Source organism: Cygnus atratus, chromosome 11 (assembly GCF_013377495.2).
Source record: "Cygnus atratus isolate AKBS03 ecotype Queensland, Australia chromosome 11, CAtr_DNAZoo_HiC_assembly, whole genome shotgun sequence".
Classification (NCBI taxonomy): Eukaryota; Metazoa; Chordata; class Aves; order Anseriformes; family Anatidae; genus Cygnus; species Cygnus atratus.
This window is the reverse complement of record NC_066372.1, coordinates 12,986,270-13,012,727: the sequence shown is the minus strand read 5'-3', so window position 1 is coordinate 13,012,727 and position 26,458 is coordinate 12,986,270. Positions and strand designations below refer to the sequence as shown.

Sequence of the window (26,458 nt, the reverse complement as noted above, 5' to 3'; positions counted from 1 at the left end):
CATTCTCCTCAAGAAACTGGCTGCTCGGGGCTTGGACTGGCGTACGCTTCGCTGGGTTAGAAACTGGCTGGGTAGCCGGGCCCAGAGAGTTGTGGTGAATGGAGTCAAATCTGGTTGGAGGCTGGTCACAAGTGGTGTCCCCCAGGGCTCGGTACTGGGGCCGGTCCTCTTTAATATCTTTATCAATGATCTGGATGAGGGCATCCAGTGCACCCTCAGTAAGTTTGCAGATGACACCAAGCTAAGTGCGTGTGTCGATCTGCTCGAGGGCAGGAAGGCTCTGCAGGAGGATCTGGATAGGCTGGAGCGATGGGCTGAGGTCAACTGTATGAAGTTCAACAAGGCCAAGTGCCGGGTCCTGCACCTGGGGCGCAACAACCCCAAGCAGAGCTACAGGCTGCGAGATGAGTGGCTGGAAAGCTGCCTGGCCGAGAAGGACCTGGGAGTATTGGTTGATAGTCGGCTGAATATGAGCCAGCAGTGTGCTCAGGTGGCCAAGAAGGCCAACAGCATCCTGGCCTGTATAAGAAGCAGTGTGGCCAGCAGGTCTAGGGAAGTGATTGTGCCCCTGTACTCGGCTCTGGTGAGGCCGCACCTCGAGTACTGTGTTCAGTTTTGGGCCCCTCGCTACAGGAAGGACATGGACGTGCTCGAGCGAGTCCAGAGAAGGGCGACCAAGCTGGTGAGGGGTCTGGAGAACAAGTCTTACGAGGAGCGGCTGAGGGAGCTGGGCTTGTTCAGCCTGGAGAAGAGGAGGCTCAGGGGCGACCTTATCGCTCTCTACAGTTACCTTAAAGGAGGCTGTAGCGAGGCGGGGGCTGGTCTGTTCTCCCACGTGCCTGGTGACAGGACGAGGGGGAATGGGCGAAAGTTGCGACAGGGGAGTTTTAGGTTGGATGTTAGGAAGTACTTCTTTACCGAAAGGGTTATTAAGCATTGGAACGGGCTGCCCAGGGAGGTGGTGGAGTCACCATCCCTGGAGGTCTTTAAAAGACGTTTAGATGTAGAGCTTAGCGATATGGTTTAGTGGAGTACTTAGTGTTAGGTCGGAGGTTGGACTCGATGATCTTGAGGTCTCTTCCAACCTGGAAATCTGTGTCTGTGTCTGTGTCTACAGGCCAAGGGCATCTGTTGGTCCTCAGACAGAAGAACTCTGTTGAAATGTGCACCATTGTATTTAGTCTGTAAGATCATACAGTCAAGCCATTGAGTTTTAGCCCCTAAAATTTCATCCTAGCTTGCTGCTTGAGAGCAGAGATGTGGATTCCATTAGATAACTGGACCTGATCCAAAGCTAGTTGAAATCACTTAAGAGTTTTCTGTATTTTCAATGGAATAAGGCTGTTTTTAAAGTGTAGTTATTTGAATTCATAAAAAACAGTTACTTTGCAATATTTCCTTGATTATCCTTTTCCCTGAAGATTTTGAATAGTGAATGTTTTTATGGTGCTGTACAATTCATATCTCACTTCATGGTGTCCCCACAAAGGTCTGCAGATGCTATTTCTGTTTTACCTTTTTATTTGAACTGGAAATGTTTCAGTGACTTTCCAAACGTTCTGAGTTCTTCACTGGCAAAAAACATTTACAGGCAACGATGATCAAATGCACATGTTATGGCTGAGCCCAGCTAGTTTAATGAATATGTTTGTCATTTTCCTTTCACCCTCAGCTTTATATTCAGGCCAGGCGCCCTGAGAATCTGACCCTATCCATTGCCAGAGCAACATACTCTTCCCACCCCTTGCAGTTGCAAGGCGTGAACAGAGGAGCACCATACCAGCAGTACCAGCCTGTTGTCATGCTGGAGCAGGCTTATATCATCCAGTGGGATGGAAGAGCACCTGAGGATATCATCCTGTACCCGATCAACTTCAACAGGTACTCCCCTATGTTGTTAGAAGATGTTCTGTTTTAAAAGTTCTGGAGCTCTAACAATTTCCCAGGTTCTTTGCAACTCAACCTTTGAATGTTTCTGCAATTTCTGAGAGCACCAAAGCAAGGTGTTAATGACTGGCACTTACCAATGCAAAGAGTTGCCTCTGCTTCCGCTTCGTTCCCGCTTTTTTGATGTACAGAGATGTTTCCCTTTCCAGTAAGTTTTGAAACAGAATCCAAGTAAGTCCTGGCCTTCTGTCCCTGAAATCGCTCCAGAAGAGCTCTGGCTCTTGTTCATTTGTTTGTACTAGTTGCTGCACACATAATTTACCTCCCATATATATATAAAGTGCAGAAGTCCATCAGAATGTGCACAGAGCTGTGCATCTTCTGTAATCCAAACAGTACTGTGATCACTGTTGTTTTCTATACAATATTTTAAAGCATTAGGACTTGGTACAACAAAATTGCAGGCTGTGCTGTATTTATTTTCCATGTTTTCTTCCATCTCATCTAGCGTTACATAAAAGCAAGGCATAGCTGGTTTAGACCTACCTTTTTCCCTTGCAATCTGTTTCATTTTGCATAATTTCTTTTACAGTTTTCAGTACTGGTTCAGGACCAATGTTCTTCTTTCTTTGGTGAAATTACTTGTCCTTTTCACTGGTACACCTGCTAGGAGAGAGTCCTGTAATCTATTCGGCTTAGCTGTGACAGACATTACCAAGGTTAGCAGAGATTTGTTGCAAGAGATGAGAACCAAAAAAATACCTGTCCATACCCCTGGGTTCTGCAGTTTCTGTGGCTCCTTAGTTTCCTAATAAAAAGGCAGTGCAGGAAGAGAATTTGCATTATGCAAATGAGATCTTTCATAACTACATGTAACCCAGCCACATGGAGGCTTGGATTTGCAAAGCAGGTATTACGTAGCTGACATAAAAGTCAGAGGCATAGAGGATGTGAAGTAGCACATACCACTAGTAAATGTGGCAGATTTTGAGGTCCATCCTGTATTACCCACCAAGCCCTACACCCATTCTCTGATCCTCTAGCAGAGAGTCACTGCCATAGTTTCAGTTAGGATCGTTTTGGCAAAGGCTTGAACAATGTTTGGGCCCCCTGAAATTTGGAGCTGATGAAACTTGGGGAAAATACTATCTGCAGTCCAGTTATGAAGCCTCGTGGAAATGTAGCTGAGAAAGGCAATGTTTTCTCTTTATGCATCACATGCATTTTTGTAAATGATGTGTAACTGGTCCTGTTTGGATTGAAAGATGTAGATAGCTGTAGGGCCATGACCGAGTCACGGGAGGAGCTGTGGTTGGATGTTCCTGTCACAGAGGAATGATTAGAACTAAATCACTGTTTTCTCTATTAATATAAGTTCATGCACTTTAAGGAAGAGGAAAACCCTTTAGTCAATCATGGGCAAGCTGAGGTTTGCAATTATTATCTGTCTTTAAATAATTAGCTATTTCCTCGTAATTATAGACCTAAGTCTTCTGCCTGCGTATGCGGTGATTACCCTATCACTATGCCAGATAGTACTTGCCAAAGCTTTGGCCCGTGGTCTTCAAGCACAGATTCAAATTTGAAGGCAGCACTGGGTGACTGATAAAACTCAGTTTGATGTTCAGCCCTTGTTCAAGCAGCAACAGATTTAACTTTTACTATTGAAAACCACAATGTGTTTGTGGTAGTCTTTGTCTCGTGTGAAACCAATTAAGTTATTTGAACATGTCAAAGGTTTGTAGACTTTTCTGATCCAGAAACTGTTGGCAAGGTGTTTGTTTTAAAGAACTATAAAAAAGAAATATACTGTAATAAGGGAAAAATATTTTTTTCTTTTAAATTTTACTTCATTTCACCACAAGAAAGATATTGAGTTGCTGGAAACCATTCAGAGAAGAGCAACAAAGCTGGTGAAGGGACTAGAAAACAAGACATACAAGAAGCAGCTGAGGGAGCTGAGGCTGTTGAATCTGGAGGGGAAAAAAAAAAAAAGGAGGCTGAAGGAGGCTGAGGAGAGACCTCATTGCTCTCTACAGCCACCTGAAAGGAGATTACACTGAGGAGGGTGTTGGTCTCTTTTCTCAGGTGATGGGATGCAAGGAAACAGCCTCAAGTTCTTTCAGGGGAGGTTTAGAATAGATTTTGGGAAGAATTTCTTCATGGAAAGGGTGATGAGGCATTGGGACAGGCTGCCCAAAGAAGTGGTGGAGTCACCAGGCCTGGAGGTATTTAAGAGACGTGTGGATGTGGTGCTTAGGGACATGGTTTCGCTGTGGACACAGTAATGTTAGGCTGACAGTTGGATTTGGTGATCTTAAGGGTCTTTTCCAATCTACGTGATTCAATGATTTAAAGCATTTTGCTAAGAAATAACCGCGAATGAGATGTGCGACTACACTGTGTCAGTGCTGTGAGACTTGATGCAGTGGCAACGGTGAAATGTCCAGACTGCATGCAAAATCATAGGCAAAAGCAATTCCTTTAAGGTGAAAAACAGGATTTAGGAACTTGAGGGAAAACAAGTTTCTGCTTAAGCAGTTCCATGTATGATCTTTATTAAACATTGTATTCCAGTCATTTCTGGAATGGAAGAAATCTCAAACTGGGGGGCCCAGAGTAGTGAGAGTTGGAAAATCAGGGAAGGCTTTTACCTGTCTCGAGTGGCTTTATGCTTTTTGTCCTTTTTTAAAAAATCAAAAATACCAAATAATCTGCCAAAAAATGAGCTCTTAACATGGTTATATCCATGCAAAATATATGTGATGCAAAACAAAAAATGCCTGATGAACTTTAATAGCAATATTCTAGGATTAGTATTTTCAGACATAACTTTAGCAAACAATCAAACTATTTTTAGACTTGTCATTGTAAAATGATGGATAAATATATCCAGGATGCTGCTTTCACAGCTGCCTCATGCTTCTGGAAGGATTTTCTCTGTGCTGGCTAAAGGAAGGTCAGAGGGGAAATAAGGAATTTGACAAGGAGATGTGTACCAGGATTTGCATTTCTTTGGAGGTCAGGCATAGCACTGAAGTTGAATTTTTGTATGATTAACGCTTTCACTGCTTCTGAAGCACTGTAGAAAGACCTCGTAAAAGTAATTCCAGTTTAAATGTTTATTAAAAGACTGGAACATCAGGATTCCTCATGTGGGCAGGAGCTGGTTGGGAAGAATTCACAAGGCTCAGCTGCGAGTCTCATCAGGGGTACTACCCAGGTGTCTTTGCCCAGTGGAGGAGGACAACTTGCCTTCTTTTTGCTGTGGCACCTGAAGGATTGCTGCAGTGTGTGTGTCTCCTGAGCACTGATTCAAGCCACGATTAGAGGGTTGTTGTTGTTTTTAAAAGACCTTCCCTCTTTGGTTTCTCCAATTGCATCAAAATATGTAGCTAAACCAAAAACATCACTGTGTCTCCACGTACTGCCATCTGTGGCTGTGCAGTGCAAAGTCAAGTGCAAATGGGCTGCTTCGTGCGCTCAGCTTTGCTTCCAACGAGAGCTGTTCTTGTTTGTGTTTGTCAGGGGAGCTGTGGCACTAGCTGACTGGTAGGCAGATATAAAGCCTGGGCTGAGACCTTCAGGCTGTGCTTGCATGCTGCTGGGCAACATGGCTGTCTGAAAATAAATGCTTTTTTTTTTTTACTGTAGATAGGGTTGTCTATCAGTGGCTGGGAGTTTCCCTCTGAGGACAGGGAAAAGACTGGCTGTTGATGCTTCTGAAAAGAGTTAATGCAGGACAAGTAACTTTTGAACATTTTGGCAAGTGAACAGAAGGAAAGTACTGGCTAGAATTTGAATTACCAGGCATGAAGTGTGCTCCAGAACCACTCCAGTCCCTCTGAAGGTTGTTTTAATCAAACATGAAGTGTGTGCAAAACCTACATGAACTGAGACCTTCAGACCTCTCCTGTACAGGCTTCATCTCTTTGCTGGAACAGTGCCCACCCCCTCTGACCTGTTTCTGAGTTTTCTTCTTCTTTTTGTGCTTCACAGAAAGATGGAACTATCTGTAAAACTGACTTAAGGGCTTTGTTCAAAATTGCTGTCCAGTTTCTGAAGAACAAAGGCCCGCAGAGAGCATCAGGCTTGTTAAGAGAGGAGGGAGAGGCTGGTAAGACAGGAGGAGAGATGTTCACTTGAAAGTAAGTGCGTCCTTTCAGGTGCTGAAAACCAGTACAAGGATCGGCACTTCATAGAATAAGCAAAGTCAGAAACAAAGTCCATCAATTCAATGACATAGGCTTTGTGTGTGTGCAAGTTCTCTAATTGCAGAAGAAGCTAAAGCACATACTGTTATCAAAGGCACAGTGCTGTTCAGTAAATCAGTCAGGCTTATTTATGTTATCAGCAAATCTAAAGATAAGAATTAAATCTCCTCAAAGCCCATATCTGAAGTATAGAGTAGTAAGTTGTGTTGTGGAAGCAGCCTGAAAAGCAGTGGCAATTAAACGTTCCTTGTTTTTTTATGAGCACAGGCAAATATCTCTATACTTGGTCTGTTGAGGCTCGGTGGTAAGAGTTTCCCTTATTAGGGCTCTCTGCTGTGATTCGGAGAATTTCAGGGAGATGTGAGCAGGTAGTAGCATAAAGGGGGTATTTTTTATAGGCAGATTGCCACAGTCTTGCAAGCAGGGGCTTTCTTGTGTACTGCAAGTCTGGTTGGTGCCAGCATCAGGGAAAAGTTCTGGGCAGCTTTCCCTGGGCTTTCCTCATCGGCACCCTCTCAGCTTCACCTGAAGAGGTACAGTGAGGTTTGTAACACTGACATTGTTTGGTGCCTTGTCGCAGGAGCTGAATCCTCATGAGAGGTTTTCCAAAGTTTTTTTTTGTTTGTTTGTTTTTTTGGCAGTGGAGAGCCAAATTTCTTGTCAAGAGCAAACAAAAGAGCAGATGTCCATGTGTGTGCTTGGGCACGTGTCCAGCATTCCCCATGCTGTGGTATTTGTGCAGGGACAGCACAGGTGTACTGCTGGATTCCTGCGTTTGCTAGGCTGGGGTTCTGCGCTATGGCTTATTGTCATGTTCACAAGAAAATAATCTTAATTATCTGAAAATTCTAGTGGCTGGAATGAGCTGGCTTGTGTCTCAATTTTGGATTAAAAACAGCAGGGCCTTCTGATGCTGGGTGATATGAAATCTCTAGAATGCTGTCACCTATCCAAAGGTGGAGATTTCAGTGCAAGCAGACAACTTATGTAGACCATGTCTGCACTGAAACTCCAGGGGACTGGTTATATCTGTCTTTTTCAGGGCTGTCTAGGTGGGTGTTTATCCTATGGCTTTTTATTCAACGCCATTCTGATTCATACTTTCAGCTACTTGTCATCTCTGCGATTAAATTCTTTAGTGGTGATAACGGTTGGAGGAAAACAAAGATAATGAGACAAGGCTAGAATGTGCTTGTTGCAGACTTGCCCAGTTTATGGATATTTCCTAAATTGCTCCTTTTTCAAATTAGTTTCGAATGCACTTTTCCTTGTGCTTTTCAGATTGATAAATGGACAGGAAGGTGAAGTTAGTATTTCAAAGTGCAGCTAACAGTTCAAGGCTGTGACTGCTTCCTTGTCACTTGTATGTATGTGAGTGCTGACCTCGATCGCCTAGATCTGAATGTAATACAAGTAACATCATCACTATTTCCAATAACAGTAAGTAAAGCACTACCTGGGTTTCATAGCTTGTCCATCCTGATTACATCTGTAATTCAGAGTTAATCATCCACATGACACAGAAATCAGCACATATAGTTGAATCCCTTCTGTCTATTTAAATCCCTTAAATTACCCGCAAGTCAACAAGTGGATGAAAGCCACGAGATTTTTTTAAAAACAACTGGAAAGAAGCTAAAACATCTGCCAGAACACTCCATTGCAGATTGCACTGCTTCAGTACATCTGGGCCATGCCGGGTGCTGGCATTACCTTGTGTGCGTGATCCTAAAGCCTTGTCTTTGCCTCCCCATCTGCAGCCCTTTTTGCTCTATGTCCTCCGTGGCTCGTGCTCACTGCTTGCAGTGGCCAGGGTTAACAATGAGACTCTGAGGAGACACGTCCTTACTGAGCCGGTCATTTTACTGAATGAATTAGAGCAGTCTGAGCAACCAACCACCCCCCAATGGCTGTAGCAAACCAGGCTTTTTGGCATTTTGAAGCCTGGTATGTGAAACCTGAAGGTTTTCCTTTGCTTTAACTCTTCTTCTGGAACATGGACCTGGGACTCACCAGGGCCACCAGCTTCTCCAGAGCAGATGTCTGCAAACTAGGCACAGCATCAGGAAAATACAAAATGCACAGTAGTCTATGATACAGTACCTGGGAATGCATTAAAAACAAGGTAAATTGAATTGTTTTAGGATTCCTCCAAGAAAGCACGTAGAGTGGGAAAAAAGTCAAAGATGACAAGGTGATGTACTGTATTTAAATGCAGGAAGTTCTTAGTTTTTTGCTTAAATACAATTGCCTGTGAGCCAAATGTTGCCTGAGTCAGATATTGGTTTCATGAGTGTCAGTAGGAGCATACCCTCAGGGCAGGAGCCCTGCTATAATGTGTTGAGTTTTGCACAAGCAAAAATCATTCTTTTTGCCTAAGTAGACACATGGATAAAACTCCCCAAAAATTAATTTATATGGGGCATGATCTATGTTTTTGAATTTTTAATAGCGTTTCCTAAACGGCAACATTTAGGAAAGGCATTTGAATCCCAACACACACAACTGTAGCTAGCTAACCACATACCTAACGTGTTACTAGCCCACAGCATGCTGCCTTTCAGAACTGTCTAGCCTTAATAACAAAGTCCTGAAAAAATTTGCTGGACGTTTGCCCAGTAGCAATGTTTGTTGTTATGGGGGTTTGGATGTGTTTAATGGGCTTGAGTCAAAGGCAGAAAATTAAAAAAAGAAATCTAGAAAAAGAGGAGTGGGAGCTGCAGGGAGCCAGCAGGAAATGTGAGTTGAAGAAAAAGAGCTTGGACTGGGGGAAGAAGTGAGAACATGGCCCAGGTTCCTTGCAGCCCATTCTTCACTCTTCTCAGTACTCATGAGATGTGTGGGTATTTCTCATTCCTTTTTCCACACCTCTGATGTTGGTGTGGGAGGAGATGGCCTGTCCTGAATGTGGGTTTTGTGCTGAGGAGATTAAGCCAGGTCTGGGCAGGGTGTCATGAAGTTAGGATATATTTTTGGAGAGAAAAAAACATCTGTATCATGACTGAGATCAAGGAACACTGACCTCCGGCGATTTGTTCTTGAGATGGGTTGGAGGCTGAAAGGTGGCTTTGCTCTTTTTGTCTTTTGAAGTTCAACATTCATCCTGTGAGAGGCAAACTTACAGAAGCAGCACGTGAGGATTTTTGCTTGGTTCCCATAATATGAACAGGAAAATTTCAAATTCCCCGTTCTCACATAGATCTGACCAAAATGTCAGAGGGGTTGTTTTTAAATAGGAGTAATAACAGTTGGGGGAGGCTGACTCACTGGATGAAAGCCTCTTGTTTTTTCAAGCCCAAGGAAAAAGTAAGTAATTTTTAGTTGTACTCTACTGCGTTCCCTCATTGGCTTACCCCAGATTTTCATCAGTGAGATCAGGATTTGGACTGTGCGCTTCCATGGTCATCAGCTACGTGACACACCATGTCAATAAACATGGTGGAGCTGTTTTTTAGAATAATATTCATCAGCTTAGAGTTTCCCTTACCCAAAATACAGCCAGCAATAATGTCCAGCAAAACCAGCAACCCCATCACTAGACCCTACCCATTTATCCAGGACTGATACTCCATCTGATACAGTCAAGGGGCATGTTCATGGTATTGAACAAGTGTTCGTTTGACCTCTCCCAGGTGGTGAGAGTCCCAGACATGCACTCTTTCAATGTTTACTGCAGCCAAATCTATCTCCAAGTTACATGACTCACTTTACATCCCACCGCTTGCAAAATCTCCCCTCCCTTGCCTGCTCAATCACGTTTCTCTGAGTGGCTTTGCCTTTGGGAGTTTGGGGTTTGACTGTGGGGGTTGTTCTGAGGTTGTAGAGGAGGTGTCTATGTATGTACATGCAGATCTGTATCTACCATGTCCAAGAACAGGAAACCTCTTGCCTGTTATTTTGCCTTTCCCTCGTACATTTTTTCCTTTTGCTTATCTGAAGAAGCCTGTTCATTTCCAAAACACAAGCATATTTTTTAACACTTTGCCTTATGCTTGTGGTCCACCTGAAAGTGTAAGAACTGCAAATGTCAAAGCCCTGGTGAAAACAGAATGGCTTCTTGTGTTCATTTCACCCAGCCATTTCCAAAAGGAAATAAATAAACAAGCTAGATACATTCATAAAAATGCATGAAATGCACTGTGGGGATTGTTGAACAACAGTAACAGAGGGGCAGAAATGCTGGGTTGGATACATGCAGACTCTCAAATACATGCTGATACAGGCAGACTCTCAAATATTTTCCAAGAGGTGTTTGAAATTGTTAGGATCCACAAAATGGTGATGGTGTGCTAGTGCATATTTAGCTTTCCTCCTTTATTTGTCTTTTTTGTAGGGGTGTGTGTGTGTGTTTAAAAACATATAGGAAAATGTTGGCCTCATCAAAAGCAGGAATTAGAAAAATAATGTTCCTTACATCTAAAATGATCTTAACTTTAACACTAGATAAGGTTGTGAATGTGTTTACATAGTTTTGGGGTGAAAACATCTTAAATAGCTCAAGTTAGTTTTCTAGATATGTAAATATAACTTTTGTTTAAACTGACAGTTAATTTCAAAGTCAGACTTTCTGCCTGAGCATATTTTTATTTGTTTCTCTTGCAAGAAACTCTGAAGAATGAAAGTAGAAAGAAGTCCTGTGTATTGCTCCATTGGATGGCATTTTGTATATCAATATTCTGACTTCTGTCCCTCAGGTTTTAAATGATATTTTCTCTCTGTTGTTAGTCTTTATCCATAGGATGATGTCCTCTCCTGAGTGGGCATTTCTTGCTAGTGCAGAGCGTGTCCCCAAGTCTCTGGGACACCTGCGAGGATCCCAGCTGATGTGCAGGCACTCTCAGTAGCAGAACGAGGGTCCTACAGGATATTTAGGCTGGTTCAAATTTTTTTGATTCTGCCTGCAAAAATCTTCACCACAGAGTAGCAGCAAGAAAATATGACAGAATGGAGAATTTGAAGCAGAGAAATAAAGAAGGAGTCGTAGTTTATTGACCACCCTGAAAATGAAAAAGGCTCCTGCACTGGAGACCCAGCCAGGAGAGGTCTTCTGCAGCCAGCGGAGTGGCTGAGGAAGGCACACGCAATTCTGTTTTCGTTTGCAGTGTCTAAGACTGATCATCTCTGCTTGCCTGAGGCTGCATTTCTCCTTCAGTTTTGGTAATCTGGAAAAAAGGCATGTCACCCCTATCTGTTGCCCATCTGCAGGGCAGAGTCCTGCGGGCATCCTGCAGCAGCACTGCTGTTCCGGACTTTGCTTTTCTTAAAGGCGGTGGAGCTCTGTTCAGCCACACAGCCAGGTATTTGGGAGGGTTCACAGCAGCACAAGCTGAAGAAACATAACTGACACTAAGAACTAAATAGAAAGCTGTTAAAATACCTCTAAAATAAAGAGAAAATAACCACCTTATTCTTTCCTATAGTTACAGAAAGGATAACTTCTAATACCTTCCCTTCTCGCATCTCCTGCCAAGCCTTTTGTTGTGGGAATTTTCTTATTTCCATCTCTTATTTCACAAACTCCAGGGTAGGTGCTTTTCATTTGAACTTCTCAGTCCTGATATAATTTATTTCAGAGTTTTACTCAGCCTGCTCATGTGCACAGTAGGCTCTCATATTCATATTCCTAAATGTCCTGGTGACTCAAGACAGTCACAGCTGTAGGTTTTTTCACATTTTTTTTCACTATCCAATTTCCTTTTCTGGTGCCTTTCTTGTCCCCTGGGGAAGTGGCAGTTGGCATAACATGGCACCAAAGCTAGTTCCCAACATCTGAGTGGGATGACGAGGCCACTTTTTGATGGTGTCTTCAGGGGATGAAATACGCTAACTCAGTGCAAATCACCCTTATGAAACAGTCTTGGGACTCCATCCCAAAAATATTCCACAAACATGGTGCATTTCTTTCATTTCCTCTAGTCAGAGGCCAAATCATCTGAAAATATATCCATTTTCTAGCCATCCTATGTTATGACACATCTGGATTTGGTTAAAATCTAGAGGGCAGTATCTGGCTTAAGCTGATGGGTCTTTGTATGACTTTGTTTTATTATTCTAGAACAGTCTTGTCCCCTCTTCAGCCCTGTAGTAGTTTTGCTTTGTTTTAATGAGAAAACCAGAAAAAGGCTGAAAAAGTTTTGCTATTATATAGTCTATGTGTAATGCAAAGTAGAGGTCTAGGCATGCAGATCCCCCAGATTCTCCAAATCAGAGAGATTTTCACTCCTGTATTGCTCTGCAGGCAGGAATGGATGGTGGGTCACCTCAGCGGAGCCTTAGGAGAAACTTTGTGTTCCTCAGATTTGCAGGGCCCTGGAAGGCAGCTGATGAAAGTGGTAACTGTCTGCCATTAAGCCAAATTGATATTTTCACATTTTAACCAGGAATCCAGGTAATTAAAAGAATACATTTAAGGCCTTGGTGGTTTTGGTAATATAAGGAAAGCTAACCACAGTAACGGGTCAGGTACCTGCATGTGGTACCCGGAGCCACTTCAGAGGCTGGAGTGGAAACAAAAATAATTAAGCAATTGTCTTGGTATTCAGTCTTTCTTTTCAAGTGTAAATGTCTTGTGGCTTTCTGCTTATTCCGGTACAAGTGGATCCTACAGACAGGAAAGGGTGTTGGGTTTTGTGGAAGATTCTTCCCATCAGTATCCAAATTGCACTGCAACTGCATCTTTTGGCTCTGAGTATAAAGCAAAGGTTTATCGTGTGGAGCCAATTTTGGTCTCCATGAGGGTGGTGATGCAGATCACAGGATAAAGGAAAGCCGTGGGGACAACTTTTTGCAAATGCTTGTGCTGAAATTGTGGTGGACAAGAGTTAAAAGACCTTTCAGCTTTACCCTTAGTTATTCTAAACTGATATTGAAGAAATAGCAAGGGAGAGGGAGATTTTAATGGAAACCATAATACTAAACATTGCTGTAAAGTGGCGGAAGCAGGTCTCTTTAGACCGTGGCTCTGGTTCAAGTCAGAGATTACTTTCTAATTCCTGAATCTGTGCCCCTGGTGAAATGTCTGCTGGATGCCGGTTCCCTCTCCTGCAGCAGCTCCGGATGAACTAAAACAAGCCCCTGCTGCCTCCGGAGACGCGAGTGGGTATGTGACTGGTTGTACCTCAGCCTTACAGGACAAGGAAGCGAAAATCTCTGGGTTTAAGCCGTCCTGGCACCTGATTCAAAGTCCTCTAAGGTCAATTGGGGTCTCTGGATCAGACCTTTGTAATAAACAGACATCTTTTCCAGACAAAGGAAAAAGTCTGATTTTCTTTGGCTCTGAGGATTTTTTTATTATTATTATTATTTTCTGTTTAAAAGAGAAAGAAAACCTCAAAGGACATTTCTTTGTTTTCCCCTGAAGATTGTGCTCTTGGCTGGAGACCATCTCTCCTGTACTCAAGCCCGTAAGTGCATTTTCTCTCTTTCCTGCTTTTTGCCGACAGAGGAGACTGGCTGCACATTGCCCTCTGCTACCCCAGGAACACTGTTTTCCACGTGGTGACAGATGTCTATCAGCGACAGACAGGGATGGTACACAGCATAAAGCACTACCTCGCAGCTCCTTCCCGGGCCAGTGCCCTCAACAGGACTGGCGAGAGGCTATTCTACTTCGACAGAGCATCAGGGTGAGCCCATGACAGACCCCAAGCGAACGGGCAGCATCCCCCTGGGGTCCTCCTCTTTCCAGTCCCACTGCCTCCTTTCCCTTCCTCATAGTTAAACTTCAGTCCCATCCAGCTCGCATGGTCTTTTCACTGATTTCATGTCAAAATAGTGTTATGGGCTGGCGTAACCTGGCTTAGGTCTACTTCTGTATCACCGAGCAGTGCTTGGCATTGCCATTAAAAAATAGCTTTTTTCTTCCCTGGCCCTAGCTCCTTTGAAGCCTCCCCCCTGCTGCTGCTCAGGTCGATGGAGGTGCGGGAACAGTGTAAATATTTGTTAAAATCCATTGCAGCCCAAAGGGCTGTGAAAAGGAGCCCTCCTGTGCCTGCTGCAGTTCCAACACTGAGATAGTTTGGGAAATGTCAACTTCTTTGTATTCCCATGAAGACTTGTAAAATGTTCACACTCAAAAAATTAGAGTTTGGAGGGGGAAGGAGGGAGGAGGGAAAAAAGTAGGATAGCACCGTAATACGTCTTGTATTTTGAAGGTAAGAAGAGAGTCATAGAGATCACACACCATTTTTATGAGAATCTAGAACACCTTTGGTTACAAAAACATGTTACGAAACCATGTTTCTCAGTCAGCTAAAATAGCTGGGGAGGAAAAAAGTGTTTTGTGGTCTAACCATGAGTCCCATGATGCTTCACCTGACTAAGCAGCTACTTCAGAAATCAATCCACAAATGCCAAATTAGAAAAGAGGATGGAATATGTTTATTCTTTGAACCATAATATATGAGCAATCAAATCCCCAAATGCCTTCCGTTTTAACCGAGCTCCTTGGTGATCACTGGGTCTCTCTCATGATAGGAATTGTGAAATAAGGGGGATTAACGAGCAAACGGTTTTCTTTTTCCTTTTTTTTTTCTTTTTCTGTGTGTGTGTGTTGGGGGGGGGAGTGTTGACAAAATTCTGTAAACAGGTTGTTTACTACTGAAGAGCAGGGAAAATGCTTACACATGTGGGTCTGTGGGGACAGAGCCATTAGCTGCCAGCAGCCATCTGGACCTGGTACATGCAGACTGATGGACATAACCCACCTTCCTTCTAGCAGTATCAGCCTTTTGGTTCTCTGTTTAATTCAGCAGTGCTTTTTTTAGCCTCTCAAAGTAACAGAAATTACTTCTGCCTAACAGAAGTTAGGGCATTGGTTTTTTTCTTTTCCTGTTGTTGTTTTTTAGACTTTATTTCATAATAAGCGGGATGTTTCCCCTTCTTTTTTTAACCCCACGTGCTGGATCCTTGGAGAGGAACCAAGCTTACTCATTCTTTCTTCCAGACAAATGGAAACAAATATTTCATTTTTTAAAGAAATAGAAAGAAAAAGAAAAGAAAACCTTTATAGCTCATGCATCATTTTGATCCTGAAGCTGAGCTGAGCTGTTTATATAATTTCCTCTGCCTGAATTTCAGAATGGACACGATTGAAAACATACTTAGAACAGCTAGGAAAAAATGAACTGCAAGGGCCAGAAGATCTGGCTGCCTTGGAGCTTTTGTCATGCATGCCTAGGGCTAAGCTGTGCCTGCAGGCCAAGGCCATGAGATGCGGACAGCCAAACGGGGAGATGCCAATATTTCCAGGCAAGCCTGCACAATAGCGTGAGCACGCTAGCAGGATGCCGCCACGCCCAGGGCTGGAGGTGGTGCCTGCCACACAGACGCTTGCCCAGTGAAGGAAGCTCTTCTGGGCATATGGGCTGTAAGTGCAGCAGGTCTCATCATGCCAGGACAGGAGGAAAGCTCGACCAGCATCCTTGCAGGACTCATTTTACAAGCACAACTTGTGGGCGTGCTGTATTACACCGCTCTAAGACACAGTTGTTTGGTGTCATTGGGAAATGGGAGGGATAATGCAATTTAGCAAGTGCAGACCCTGCCTCTACTCAACCTTTCCTCTAAACACACAGAGGCTCTGACCCCTCTGCTTGCTCTCATTTCCAGGTACCTCTTTGTTCACCTGCAAGCCCATGAAGCTCGGAAAGGCCACAGTTACTGCTCTCAGCAAGGCTGCGAACGTATTAAAATCACGGCGCATATGTACCCAGGGGGGTCCTGGAGCTGTGCCCCAAACCCCTTCCCACAGAGGCCAGCAGCTCCCCAGTGCCCTGTGTCCCAGCACCCAGCCAGGCCGTGCAGGGCATGTGGTGCCCCACAGGTACCCAGCGCATCCTCCGTCGTGTTTGGGTTATGCAGCGTACGTGCATCTGTGTGAGGTCAATGCGTTTTCACAACCCACAAGGAAAATTCATGGGGAATCGCCACTTGTGAATCTGGTCGGCATCATGTCATGTGTGGAGTGAAGGATTTTACTCTAAATTTCTACAGCTTCTTGTACTATGTTTCAAAGATAGCCTCAAAGAAATTGCCCAACTGGAAGCATGTGAATGTACAGCCACAGCACTTTTTTTCCCCTTTTTTTTTTTTCTTTCAAACAAGAATAAAAAGATGCTTGAGAGGGCTCAGACTGGATTAGCTTTGAATTCCAATGCACAGCATTACTGTTGAATTTCAGACTGGGAAGTAACTCTGGTTAATGGGAATAATCGGAAAATTAGAGCCAGGTTTTCTTCTCATTTACTGTCAGTTCACCCCACTGTAAATTCTGTAGAATTGTTTCAGCCTCATACAAATCTGCACTTGATTTTAAAGCCAAGCAAAATATATGAGTCATATTCAACTTGTTATTCAGTGGCAGAGTGACCATCAGAGGTCCTTTCCAACCAGCGTTACCATGATTCTTTGATAAATGTTGTCTTAACAACAAACACTTACTTATGAACCGGGATCATAGTTTGAAAAAAAAATTAATTCTCCGAGTTTTGCAATCATGTATATGAGCAATGGTACTCGGTGCCATCCAGTTTTTAAGGTTCTGTCTCTCATGTAATTGCAGCTTGCTATCACTAGCACACCTTCAGTCAAGTATATGAGAATCCAGATCCAGTCTCTCAGCAAGGCAGACATACAAAGCCACTTGACATCTGCATTCATTAAGGTATGTGTTTTACTGTATTTGAAATGGTGATTAAACAGGGGAAACTTTATCTCCAAGGAAAGTTATTACGAAATCTTGCTGAGCCTTGGCAGGAGGAAATGGGAAGTTCCCCTGGAAGAGGCAAGTGCATTGTTCTCCCTTACAATTAGCTCCATTAGAGTCACTGGGAGTTCGTATTCTATTCAGATGAGGATTTGAGCCCTTAGGGGGAGAAAAGGCCTTTTATCACCTCAAAAAAAGAATTAACACCATCACTCTAATATGGAGGAAGTGGGGAGAAAAATACAACAGAAGTCACTGTTTACAAAGGATGTGGGGGAAAAAACAAGCTTGTTTTTCTGATTTTTCTCTTCTGGCATTGCACTAAAAGTTAAAAATAACTGTAGTTCACTACTGAAGGAGTTTGGAGCTGTCAAGTTATCCCTGCACATGCCTTATATCTCTGCCTGGATGGAGAAGGGTGACTGAAATAATTTTAGCGAGGACAGTTTCCCAGGTTTACACGTTACTGAATTATATTAATGCTAAAAAATGCCAAGCAAAGCTGGTAAAGAATCCTTATGGAGCGAGAGCAGCCAAGATTTCTCACCTTGTGCTCTGGCTGCATCATCAAAAACTAATTCAACTCATTAAAAAGCAGGGGTTATTGGAGGTAACATCCTCACCTGCAGTGAATAGCAGAGACCTGCCTGTGGGCAGCACTCCACTCAGGGCTGTTGCCTGCAGATGATGGAGCCCCTCGTGCATTCAGGTGTAGTGGTGCCCTGCTCCAGCTCCTTGTGGCCACAAGAGCCCCAGTGGGTCTGGACCACGCAGTCAGGGCAAGACATACAGCTCGGCTCTTTCTTTGGCCAGCAGCTCTGGTTTAGGTCAGCTTGCAGTTGTGGTTACTCCCTGCTCTACATGCATCCCGACTTAGACACGTTGTGGAGGCTTAGAAGTCTGAGCAAAAGATTTAGTCTGCCCTGCCTTTGCTTCTCCTCACTCTCCCCTGCCCACCCATGGCCCAGACATTTGTGTTTCCCTTACCCTTGACCTATTGCATCTCTGAGAGCCTTTGTCTTTCCAAAAGCAGAGATTGTGGTGCATTTTGAGAGCTGAAACCTGAGGAAGGAGCCCTCGCTGTAGGAAGGGAGGGGAGTAGGAGTCACTTGTGCTGCAACTTATTTGAGGCCCTGGGACAGCTCTACTGAGAAGGAATATTTTGTTTTTGAAATCTTTTTATATTTACGTTTCCAGGGGGAAAAAAATGTCCATGTGTTGCTTCTATTCCCCCATCCGCTGTCTCAGCATCTCTCCCGTGTTCCTTGGTCAAATCTGCCTTGCCAAGTGACAGTAATTTCACCCACATGAAAAGAATCTGTATTAAGACTGAACTAGGCATTTTACTCCCAGGATTCTCTGCTTCCCAAATGTATCTTCTTAATACACAAAAGATGTCGATCTCACTTCTCATGTTTTTGGTACCCCACTGGGCTTACCAGTGCCATTCAAACCTAATGTTTTTTTCCTCCTCCTGCCACTGACCAGATATCAGTGATGTCACTTCGTCTGCACTAATTACATATTTAAAATTATAGGGTGTAAACGTGATATTTTCCTTGCTCATAACTCCCTTCTTATGGAAAAGCAGACTCAGAGTCTGAAGCTCCCCAGTTGTTTACTGCCTGTCTCCATAAAACCTACCTCATTTTTTGTTGCAGATAAATGGTGCAGTGTTCCTGATCAATAGCCCTGGGATATTCTTCGTGGTGCTAGATGCATGTTCAGGAGCAGTTGTGAGTAGGCGACACTTTGACACAGTTACTGGGGAAAATGCGGCCAATTTAATAACCGATTATGTTCAAACATTTATAAAAGAGAGGTAAGCAAAGTACTGAGAGCCCAGTTCATGTAGTGACCTGGGGCTGATAGACAAAGAGAGGAAAATGATCTACTTTCAGAACTGAACCTGTGCTCTGAAAACATTTGGCAAAGATTGAATTATGTACAAATCCCAAATATCACCCAGATAATAAGAAAAGCACTGTCTTTCTCACAGGATTGCACGGATTAGAGCAGAAAGAGACAGACTTTCTGGAAAACTGGCAATTCCTTCTAAATTAACAATCCATTTTCCACTTTGAAGTAGATAAGGTCTGTGCAATGACATTTGCAGTCCTGTGTATGTATCCCAATGGCCAACAATTTCCTGGCAGCTGATGATTCAGTTTTCCATTTCTGAAATGGGTTGGTTTCTGTTTACTTTTACTGATTGTTTTTGCCTCTTTTGACAGATGAAAATCATAGGTGTGCCAGATTTTCCAAGTCTTTTCTTGGGCAAACCAATGAATAGACCTGCGTGCCTGCGGGCTGTTACCTTGAATGTGTCCTGGCAAAGATCTGGATCATCTCTGTTTGTGTCTGTTCCACATTCCTTGTGGTTTTATGTGTCGCCACATAAACATGGAACAACAGAGATTTATAGATAAATTCTTGGCTGCTGGCAGAAGCAGGTCAAATAACCAGAGAACAGACTTTCAGTCCAAGACATTTCTGAGCAGTTCACGACCAAAGATTTGAACACTCTGGAGTTATTACATCTTTATTTATGCACATGAGTATGTACATGTATGAAATGTGCATGAAGTGACATATATGCATGTGATGCCTGTACATTTGGTTTGATTTTTTTGTAGGATGTGTATTTTTGCAAGGCTGGGCATTCAGCTAAATGCAACCAGTTGTGCCTGTAATTCATCACAGGTACGATTCACTGGGGGCTGAAAGCACATCTGTGAGGACCAGTCAGGCTGAGGCTTGACTGAAAATCGGACTCAGTTTATAGATGGTTTCAGCGTCTCAGGACTGCACAGTAACTGTATTTCTTCTGCAGCTGAGTGTCACTTTCTTAAAAGGGGTGCACTCACAGTCATTTGTGCTTGTTTTGAGTCTGTGTGAGGAACAGGCTTAATTTAGGAACATATTTAAACAGAGGGTTTAGCTTATGAAAGCTTACATGTGATTGAAATCAAAGAGACTTAAGGTTGTTCTTAAAGTTAGGCAAGCTCTCAAGTCCTTTTCTGAATTAGAGCTTAAAGGTCTTGCAGATTCTGATTCTTAGCAATTGTAATGTTTTGCTGTCATGCAGTAATTACTGTCCTTCCTTTCAGATCACTTGTTCTTGTGTGCTCTAGAGATATTGCAGACGTGGTCGGGAGCTCTGAAATGTCTGTTTTTACAAGGTTAGGTTCTGCAAAGCCTATTGTCTTCCACAAGGAAGGTAAATATATTTATTCTGTCCTACTTCTTTTGCCTGAGAATTACTGACTGGTGTGTCTACTTACCAAAAATATACACATACTCACAAAGTGCTTATCAATATATTTGCTACTACAAAATATGCCTGTGTAATCTCATAAAAAGCTCTTAGCTCAGTGATGTTGAGAAGTGGGAGAGTTATTTTGGATTTTGACCCTACCTCACCAGTTTGCTTGCTGCAAATTTTTCATCCTAAATGGAGCTTTTTTTTTTCTAACAACAACAACAAATAATTATTTGATAAAGATTCCATCTCTAAAATTCAACTGCTTTTCAAGGGAAAATAATCACAAACTAAAAGGCTAATGAAAAAGAAAGTAGCCTGCAGTGAAATAGGAGCTCTTTATTTTCTTGGATGAAAAAAAGGTGAAATCACCACTCTTGGAAAGCTCTTACTGTAGATTTACCTTGAATTGCTGTAAGAAATCCATTGGTATCATTGGTTCAGAGAATCCAAGTAGTTTTGGATCACAGATTTTTATAGCTTTAGAGCATTCATTTAGAAATATTGTCACTGCATTTTCAAAGAAACAAGAAAGAAAGCAGGAAAATCATTGCAGAGGAGACAGGCCCAATCCTAATCCTGAGTGATACTCAGTCCCAAAGTCTGTTCTCTTCAGGGTGAGAAAACAGCAAATTTGTGGGCACCTCCTCCCCGCAAGGCCTTTGAGCAGCACACTTTTTTTGGCAGAACAGCTTTCAGTCTGAATTCCCTGGTTTTGATGGAATTAAGAGAACTGCTTGTGGAAACTCAGTGTGCAAAAAGCTACCAGTCACATATTGCCTTTACCATGCTGGGTTTCCTTCTGGAAAACAGGGGGCTGTTGAAGTCCAGGTTTGGACAAATGGTTCGGGTGATAAGGATATTAGGAAAACAGCCAGCTAGCTTGATTCAGATTCCACTTGCAGTCTCTTAAGCAGAGATCAGAAGCAGAATTGGTTGCATTTCTAGCTTCTTTTTTTTTTCTTTTTTCTTTTTTTTTTCTTTCTTTTTTTTTTTTCTTGCTATTGCTTTACTGAAATTTACATCAATTTCTGGTTCAAGTTTCAAAGCTCATTCCTGTGACTATTCCAGGAGGAGGACAGCATAATCTTTACAGCAGAGACAGCATTTCACTTTGGTGCCTGTTCGATTCCTGAGAGGCTGTTTTTGCTTTCATCCTTTCAAAAGCAAAAATTTGAGCTTTTCTTTTTTGTTTCTTTGTCCTGGAACTTCATTGCTTCATTCTTTCTTCAAAGCCCTGACTACTTTTGAAAGGAATTTTTTTATTAAAAAGTAATCTTTTTTGTTTGCTTTGTCAAACTTTTTTTCCCTGGAACACCTGCGCCGCTCACTTGGGCACAGCCCTGCCAGGTCATTTTGGGAGCTCGGTTCAGCCTCCAGCCTTGACCACTCCTGGAGCACACAAAGGAGCAAGTAGGGCCACCACAGTGCCCCATCCTGAGGACACACTGGTTGGTGGCCATCTCCTTGCCCTACCTCTCCAGTGGGAAGTCAGGGGCTGTTGTGCTGGTGGCTGGCAGAGGGACTAAGCCGCTGCTGGCTGATCCTGTGTCGCCTCTGTTTTGCTTTTCTGAAGGGCAAGGGTGTTCACCCGCGTGTCTACCCTGATTTCCAGTCTGGGTAATTATGTTCTGATTCATGAGCTTTCTCCTGCTGATTCAGGTATGCGCACTATTTGACTTCACAGCTCCAAAGGCGATTGCATGCAGGACTGTGTACAGCAGCCACCGTGGTCCGCTCTGGGGGGCTTCAGTTCAGGGCAGGCTGGAACATTTCTCCCAAATGCATATTGATGCTGCCAGGGATAATGCACAAAAGCAATCCCCTTGACCCCAGCGGGATCAGGATTTAGGGTCTTGTTGCCTGGTTCTGCAAAACCTTATTTAAATTAGAAGTGTTTACAGGAATAGTCTTGATCCAACCATCTGCAAATAGCCTTGGGAGTCTTTGCAATGAAAAGCATAATATAAACACAAGACATTATTATTAAAATCAAAGAACACATAATGCCTTTGTACTTTGTGACAGCAGAGGACAAGAGCAGAACTGACATGGGGAACAGTTTATGCATAACAGGAAGAAAGTGATGTAAACTAATAAAAGAAGGATTCAAAATGCCTAACCATTTTCATGTAGTCAAATATGAAAAAGTACCAATGGTTAAAAATAAAGAGTAAAGCAATATTCCTGCTAACTCACATCTGGGAATATCTCTCAGCTTACTGAAATACCTGTAGAGCTGTGATGAAGTGAGGGTACAGCTTCAGCAAGGCTCATTTCCTCTTTCATCCCTTTTTGCCTCTTAAGCATTCTGGTTTTTTTAATCCAAGGAAACAAACAAACAAACAAAAAAATAAATAAAAGGCTAAGAAGTTTCTGTGATATCCATGCTGTGCTGCTGATAACTGAATGGATCCACCCAGAAGGTCATGCTCTTGTGTCTGTTTTACAGGGAGTTTCGCTATGCTTGGCTATAAAGGACAAGCCAAGCCCTCCTGGATTAAAGTCCTTAATCACGCTGGTTATCAGAAAGCCGCTTCTCTACAGCATTATGTTCCCTTGAAGCTGAAAGAGTATCAATGTTCAGCTAACACTTTTTCTCAGAACCACTCAGAGCACATCTCTGCAGAGGCTATGGTGCCCCACGATTAGCAACGGTGGTGTAACACCAACCAGGCAAGTCCAGCAGCTGTCAGCAAAACCTGCTCTTGTTTTTACGGGATTGTACCGAACCAATGTTGTTCACTTGTATATTTTATAACTAATAAATATAGTTTCATCTTACCCGCTATGGTAGAGTTTTATTTTTCAAACAGCGCCCCACAGGACAGGATAGGAAAAGCCTGTGGGCTGCACTTCCTAAGGAGAGAAGTGTTTGAACATATCTACGATTTGGAGTCAGATGGTAAGTTTTAAAGGCGAAAACTTGCTCTTCAGTATCATAGGGGTTGGAAATGAAACTTGGCATGGAAACTTTAGCAGCATCCAGGGAAACAGATGAACCTTCAGCAGAGGTAGGGAATTCTCCCATCAGTCCTGTTTTCCCTCCGTTAATGCCTGCTTTTAAAACAACTAAGCGTCGTCCTCTGTGGCATCTTAGGTGAACTCAGCAGCATCTGCTTGCATCGATGGGTAAGCACGTGGTGATTTTACAATAATGCCTTCTAATCGACCTGAATATATACGGTTGCAACAAGGAATTATAAATGTATTTCTGTCTGTAGCTAATGACTGGTGAAATGGTGTTTGCCCAATTGATGTGAACATTTAATTAAAGTCCTACAGGAATAAAACTAAGGATAATGTATATGCTGTGCAGGGCAAAATGTTGCATTCCTCCTTCAGACAATGATTGTATTGACTCTCTGCTCCCATCAAGGACTGAAATACTGCTGGTATTAGTAGCTAATATTCTTTGGTTGCTTTTTTTGTTTTGTTTATGTTACTGCTTTTTGAAGTGAACAAAAAGGAAGAGCTTTGTATGCAAACTGAGAAACAAACCGATGACCTCACTGATGACAATTTAAGTACAAACTTAGCCTGAAATGATGACATGCTCATTTTGGTTTGAAGGTTTTTTTACTTGGTGACAGCAGTGAAGGGGAGGGTGAGTTCAGATGAGCATGTCTTTGTTAAAGAATTCTTTACAGGAACTGAACAAGCTTCCAAAATGTTCAAAACTGTCAAAAAAAAAAAGAGGAAAGGTTAAAATTCTGATGCAGGTAAATAAAATAATTGTGATGTTTCTTTTGTTGTTATTGTTTTGTTTACTGTTAAGCCTACAACTAACATCTTAGATTTGCTTTTTTAAATGCAGATATTACAAGCCAATCAAGGACACTGTTGGTCTTAATCTGTGGTAATTTTCTATTTTTTTTTTACACAGCAGAGTACAAGAAAATGCACAGGTAGGGCTTGTTTGCTCACAGCATTTGTTTGATCATTTTGCTGATCGGTTGCTATGGTTTTGAGCGGGGGCATCCTACTGGGGAGAAAGGTAGCTCAGAGAGAAAGGCCAAGGTTTGGATTATTTGTATAGAAAAAACTTCATTTTTGTGTCATCCTATTTTTGCAAATGAGGAAAAAAAGTGACAGGTCATGGGGCCCTGTCTAGCAGAGAGAAATCTGAAAAAGTAGCTTTACTTGTACTGTTCAAACGTGCAGGTGAGTGTGTATGTCCCTAGATGTGCCTTCATGTCTGTAATGAGTAGATGAAATCCATGGCCATAAATATCAGACACTTCAGATCTTTTCTTTACAGAATGACATGGTTTTTTTTCAAGCTTTTCTACTAAAATGTACTGATCTTTCCCTTGCTGTGTAGTACATTGGGACCCTTACATTTCAAGGCTAAATCTTGTGTCACGAGTGCCTCTTTTTTCCTTTGAGTTGCCAACAGCTGTCCACAGGTTATTCAAACAGGTAGGTGAAGGCTTTGTTACTAATGTCCCGTCGTTTCTTTGAAATTCTCAGAAATGGCCAAACGAGTTGCTACAGGGCAAGGTCAGCATTTTGTTGGCCAGACTCTTGCTCCCTGGTGGGTTAGTCGCTCTGGCATCCGTGCATCCCGGCGGGAACAGACCTCCCCGGCTGAGACGCTTACCTCTACCACCTCACACCGCCTGGGTGAGGGGGAGAGGGCACCAAAAGGTTTGTGGGCAGAGGAGGAGGCCGTGGCTCCATCTCCACATTGGGGAGGAGAGGTGGGAGTTGGGTTCAGCCAGAGGTGAGGTCTTGGCTTGCTGGAGAGTGTGAAGAAGTTAGTGATGCTGCTTGGGAGAGGGAAAGTAACAGGACATCGCAGGCCTGCACAGCCTCCATGGGGAGCAGCGGGACAAGAGGCCGAGTGGCTGGCACCGAACCTCTAAGGAGCAATCTGAAGTCCTATTAGTACCTAATTGTTATGATTTCTGAGGCCACGCAGGGGAAGAAAAGCAAGATGTTTTTGGCTGTGAGCTTAAGCCCGACATTGGAACAACTACTTACAGAGCGAGCCTTTACTTTCTTGGAGATTTATTTGATAATCTGTGACAGGTCCAGACCCTGGATCCCAATAAAACTTTGCCGAGCTCTAACCCCAGCCTGAGACTAAACAATTGGCAAAGGACAAACCTAGTGAAGGAAGGAGAGGAATGTGCCTAAACTTCTGAAAAATCTCTCTTCCTCCTCCCACCTCAGAATGAGAGCAAATGGCAAATGTCCTGGAGAGGAAGGCGTGGAGCCGTGGTGAGCTGGATGCAAACAGTCAAGTACCACAAAAGCAAAAAGAAAAATATTTACATCCTGATGCAGTTATTTGAATAGTTAAAAGCAGCAGTTCGAAGAGGTCTCAGAATGCTGTGATCCTCTGAGCTACTGCACACACTTTCCTTACCTTGGGAGGGAAAAAACTCTTTAAAACCAGGGACGCTCCTCAGAGGGTACAGTTCCTCAATGGACCCTCGGGACATTCAGGACGAGGTTTTCAAAGGCTGCTGCTAACTTGGCATGCACCAGAAGTCTGAGTGTGTGAAGCTGCAGGGTAAGTGCCATGTGGGTGTTATATTTGTCGAGAGCTGCCATATTCCTCCCCAGGATGTCCAGAGCAGGAATATCTCCACCCGCACGCTGGAGTTCATGTGGACTGTGAATGCCCTGTAGCTAATCCAGGCATGTTCAGTACATCTAATGCATTCAGGACATACGGCCATCCCGCTTATTCCCTAAGCATTTCTTCAGTGGATATACTATAGCTCCTTCTGAAAGCATTGGCTTGGCTATCCATCAAGGACTTTCGCAGTAAAGTCAGAAACCTCAGAAACTGGGATTCAGCCTCCCACCGCCTTGGTGCTTTGAAAATTTCATGTAGTGGACAAGGATTCGGTGAAATGCTGAGCACTTTGAAAGGATGTGAAACTGGAAGTCAGTCAGGCTCTGATAGGTGGAATGTTGTGAATTGCAAATGATTTAGTTTTAGCTAAGCCAAAAATCACTTCCTTTCCTTTTAAAGGTCTGTAATCTTTGGGGGGGGGGGAAGGGAGGGTAGAGATTAATTCTGTAAAAAAAAAAAAAAAAAAGCATATGTTTAAAATAACTCTCTTATTTCTGTCCCAAAATAGTTTGCCAATGTGACAACGAATTTGCAGACACCTTAGTTGCCTTTAATTTATTCATTGTAAAAACTCCCTCTAACTCCAGCTCCTTTTGAGAAGATGTTCTTAAGAACATCAGGAGGCAAGGAGCTTGCAGTGACATTTATGTATGGAACATGTGAGCAGAACCTCCTTCCTCACAGGGAAAGACATTGTATAAATTGATAAAAAACTGAGATTCATTGGGAAAAAAGTCAGACTTCGCTTTTGACTCCAGTATTGATTTTATTGAAAAGTAAGGTCTTTTTGTGCATTTCAT

General features: G+C 43.0%; 2 protein-coding genes across 4 annotated transcripts in view; both read left to right on the top strand.

Moving 5' to 3' along the window:
• Nucleotides 1-25,340, top strand: part of LOC118251910 (cell surface hyaluronidase-like) — a 57,706-nt gene extending 32,366 nt beyond the window's left edge. Inside the window, exons 19-25 of the mRNA XM_035554568.2 lie at nucleotides 1,673-1,881; nucleotides 13,544-13,726; nucleotides 15,711-15,924; nucleotides 16,663-16,764; nucleotides 18,468-18,628; nucleotides 19,917-20,026; nucleotides 22,521-25,340. Coding sequence (XP_035410461.2) covers nucleotides 1,673-1,881; nucleotides 13,544-13,726; nucleotides 15,711-15,924; nucleotides 16,663-16,764; nucleotides 18,468-18,628; nucleotides 19,917-20,026; nucleotides 22,521-22,720 — 1,179 coding nt within the window. The 3' untranslated portion in view covers nucleotides 22,721-25,340. The remainder of the gene's footprint in view (nucleotides 1-1,672; nucleotides 1,882-13,543; nucleotides 13,727-15,710; nucleotides 15,925-16,662; nucleotides 16,765-18,467; nucleotides 18,629-19,916; nucleotides 20,027-22,520) is intronic.
• CEMIP (cell migration inducing hyaluronidase 1) overlaps nucleotides 1-26,458 on the top strand; it is a 115,044-nt gene that overhangs the window by 29,515 nt on the left and 59,071 nt on the right. The gene's annotated exons all lie outside the window — the stretch shown is intronic.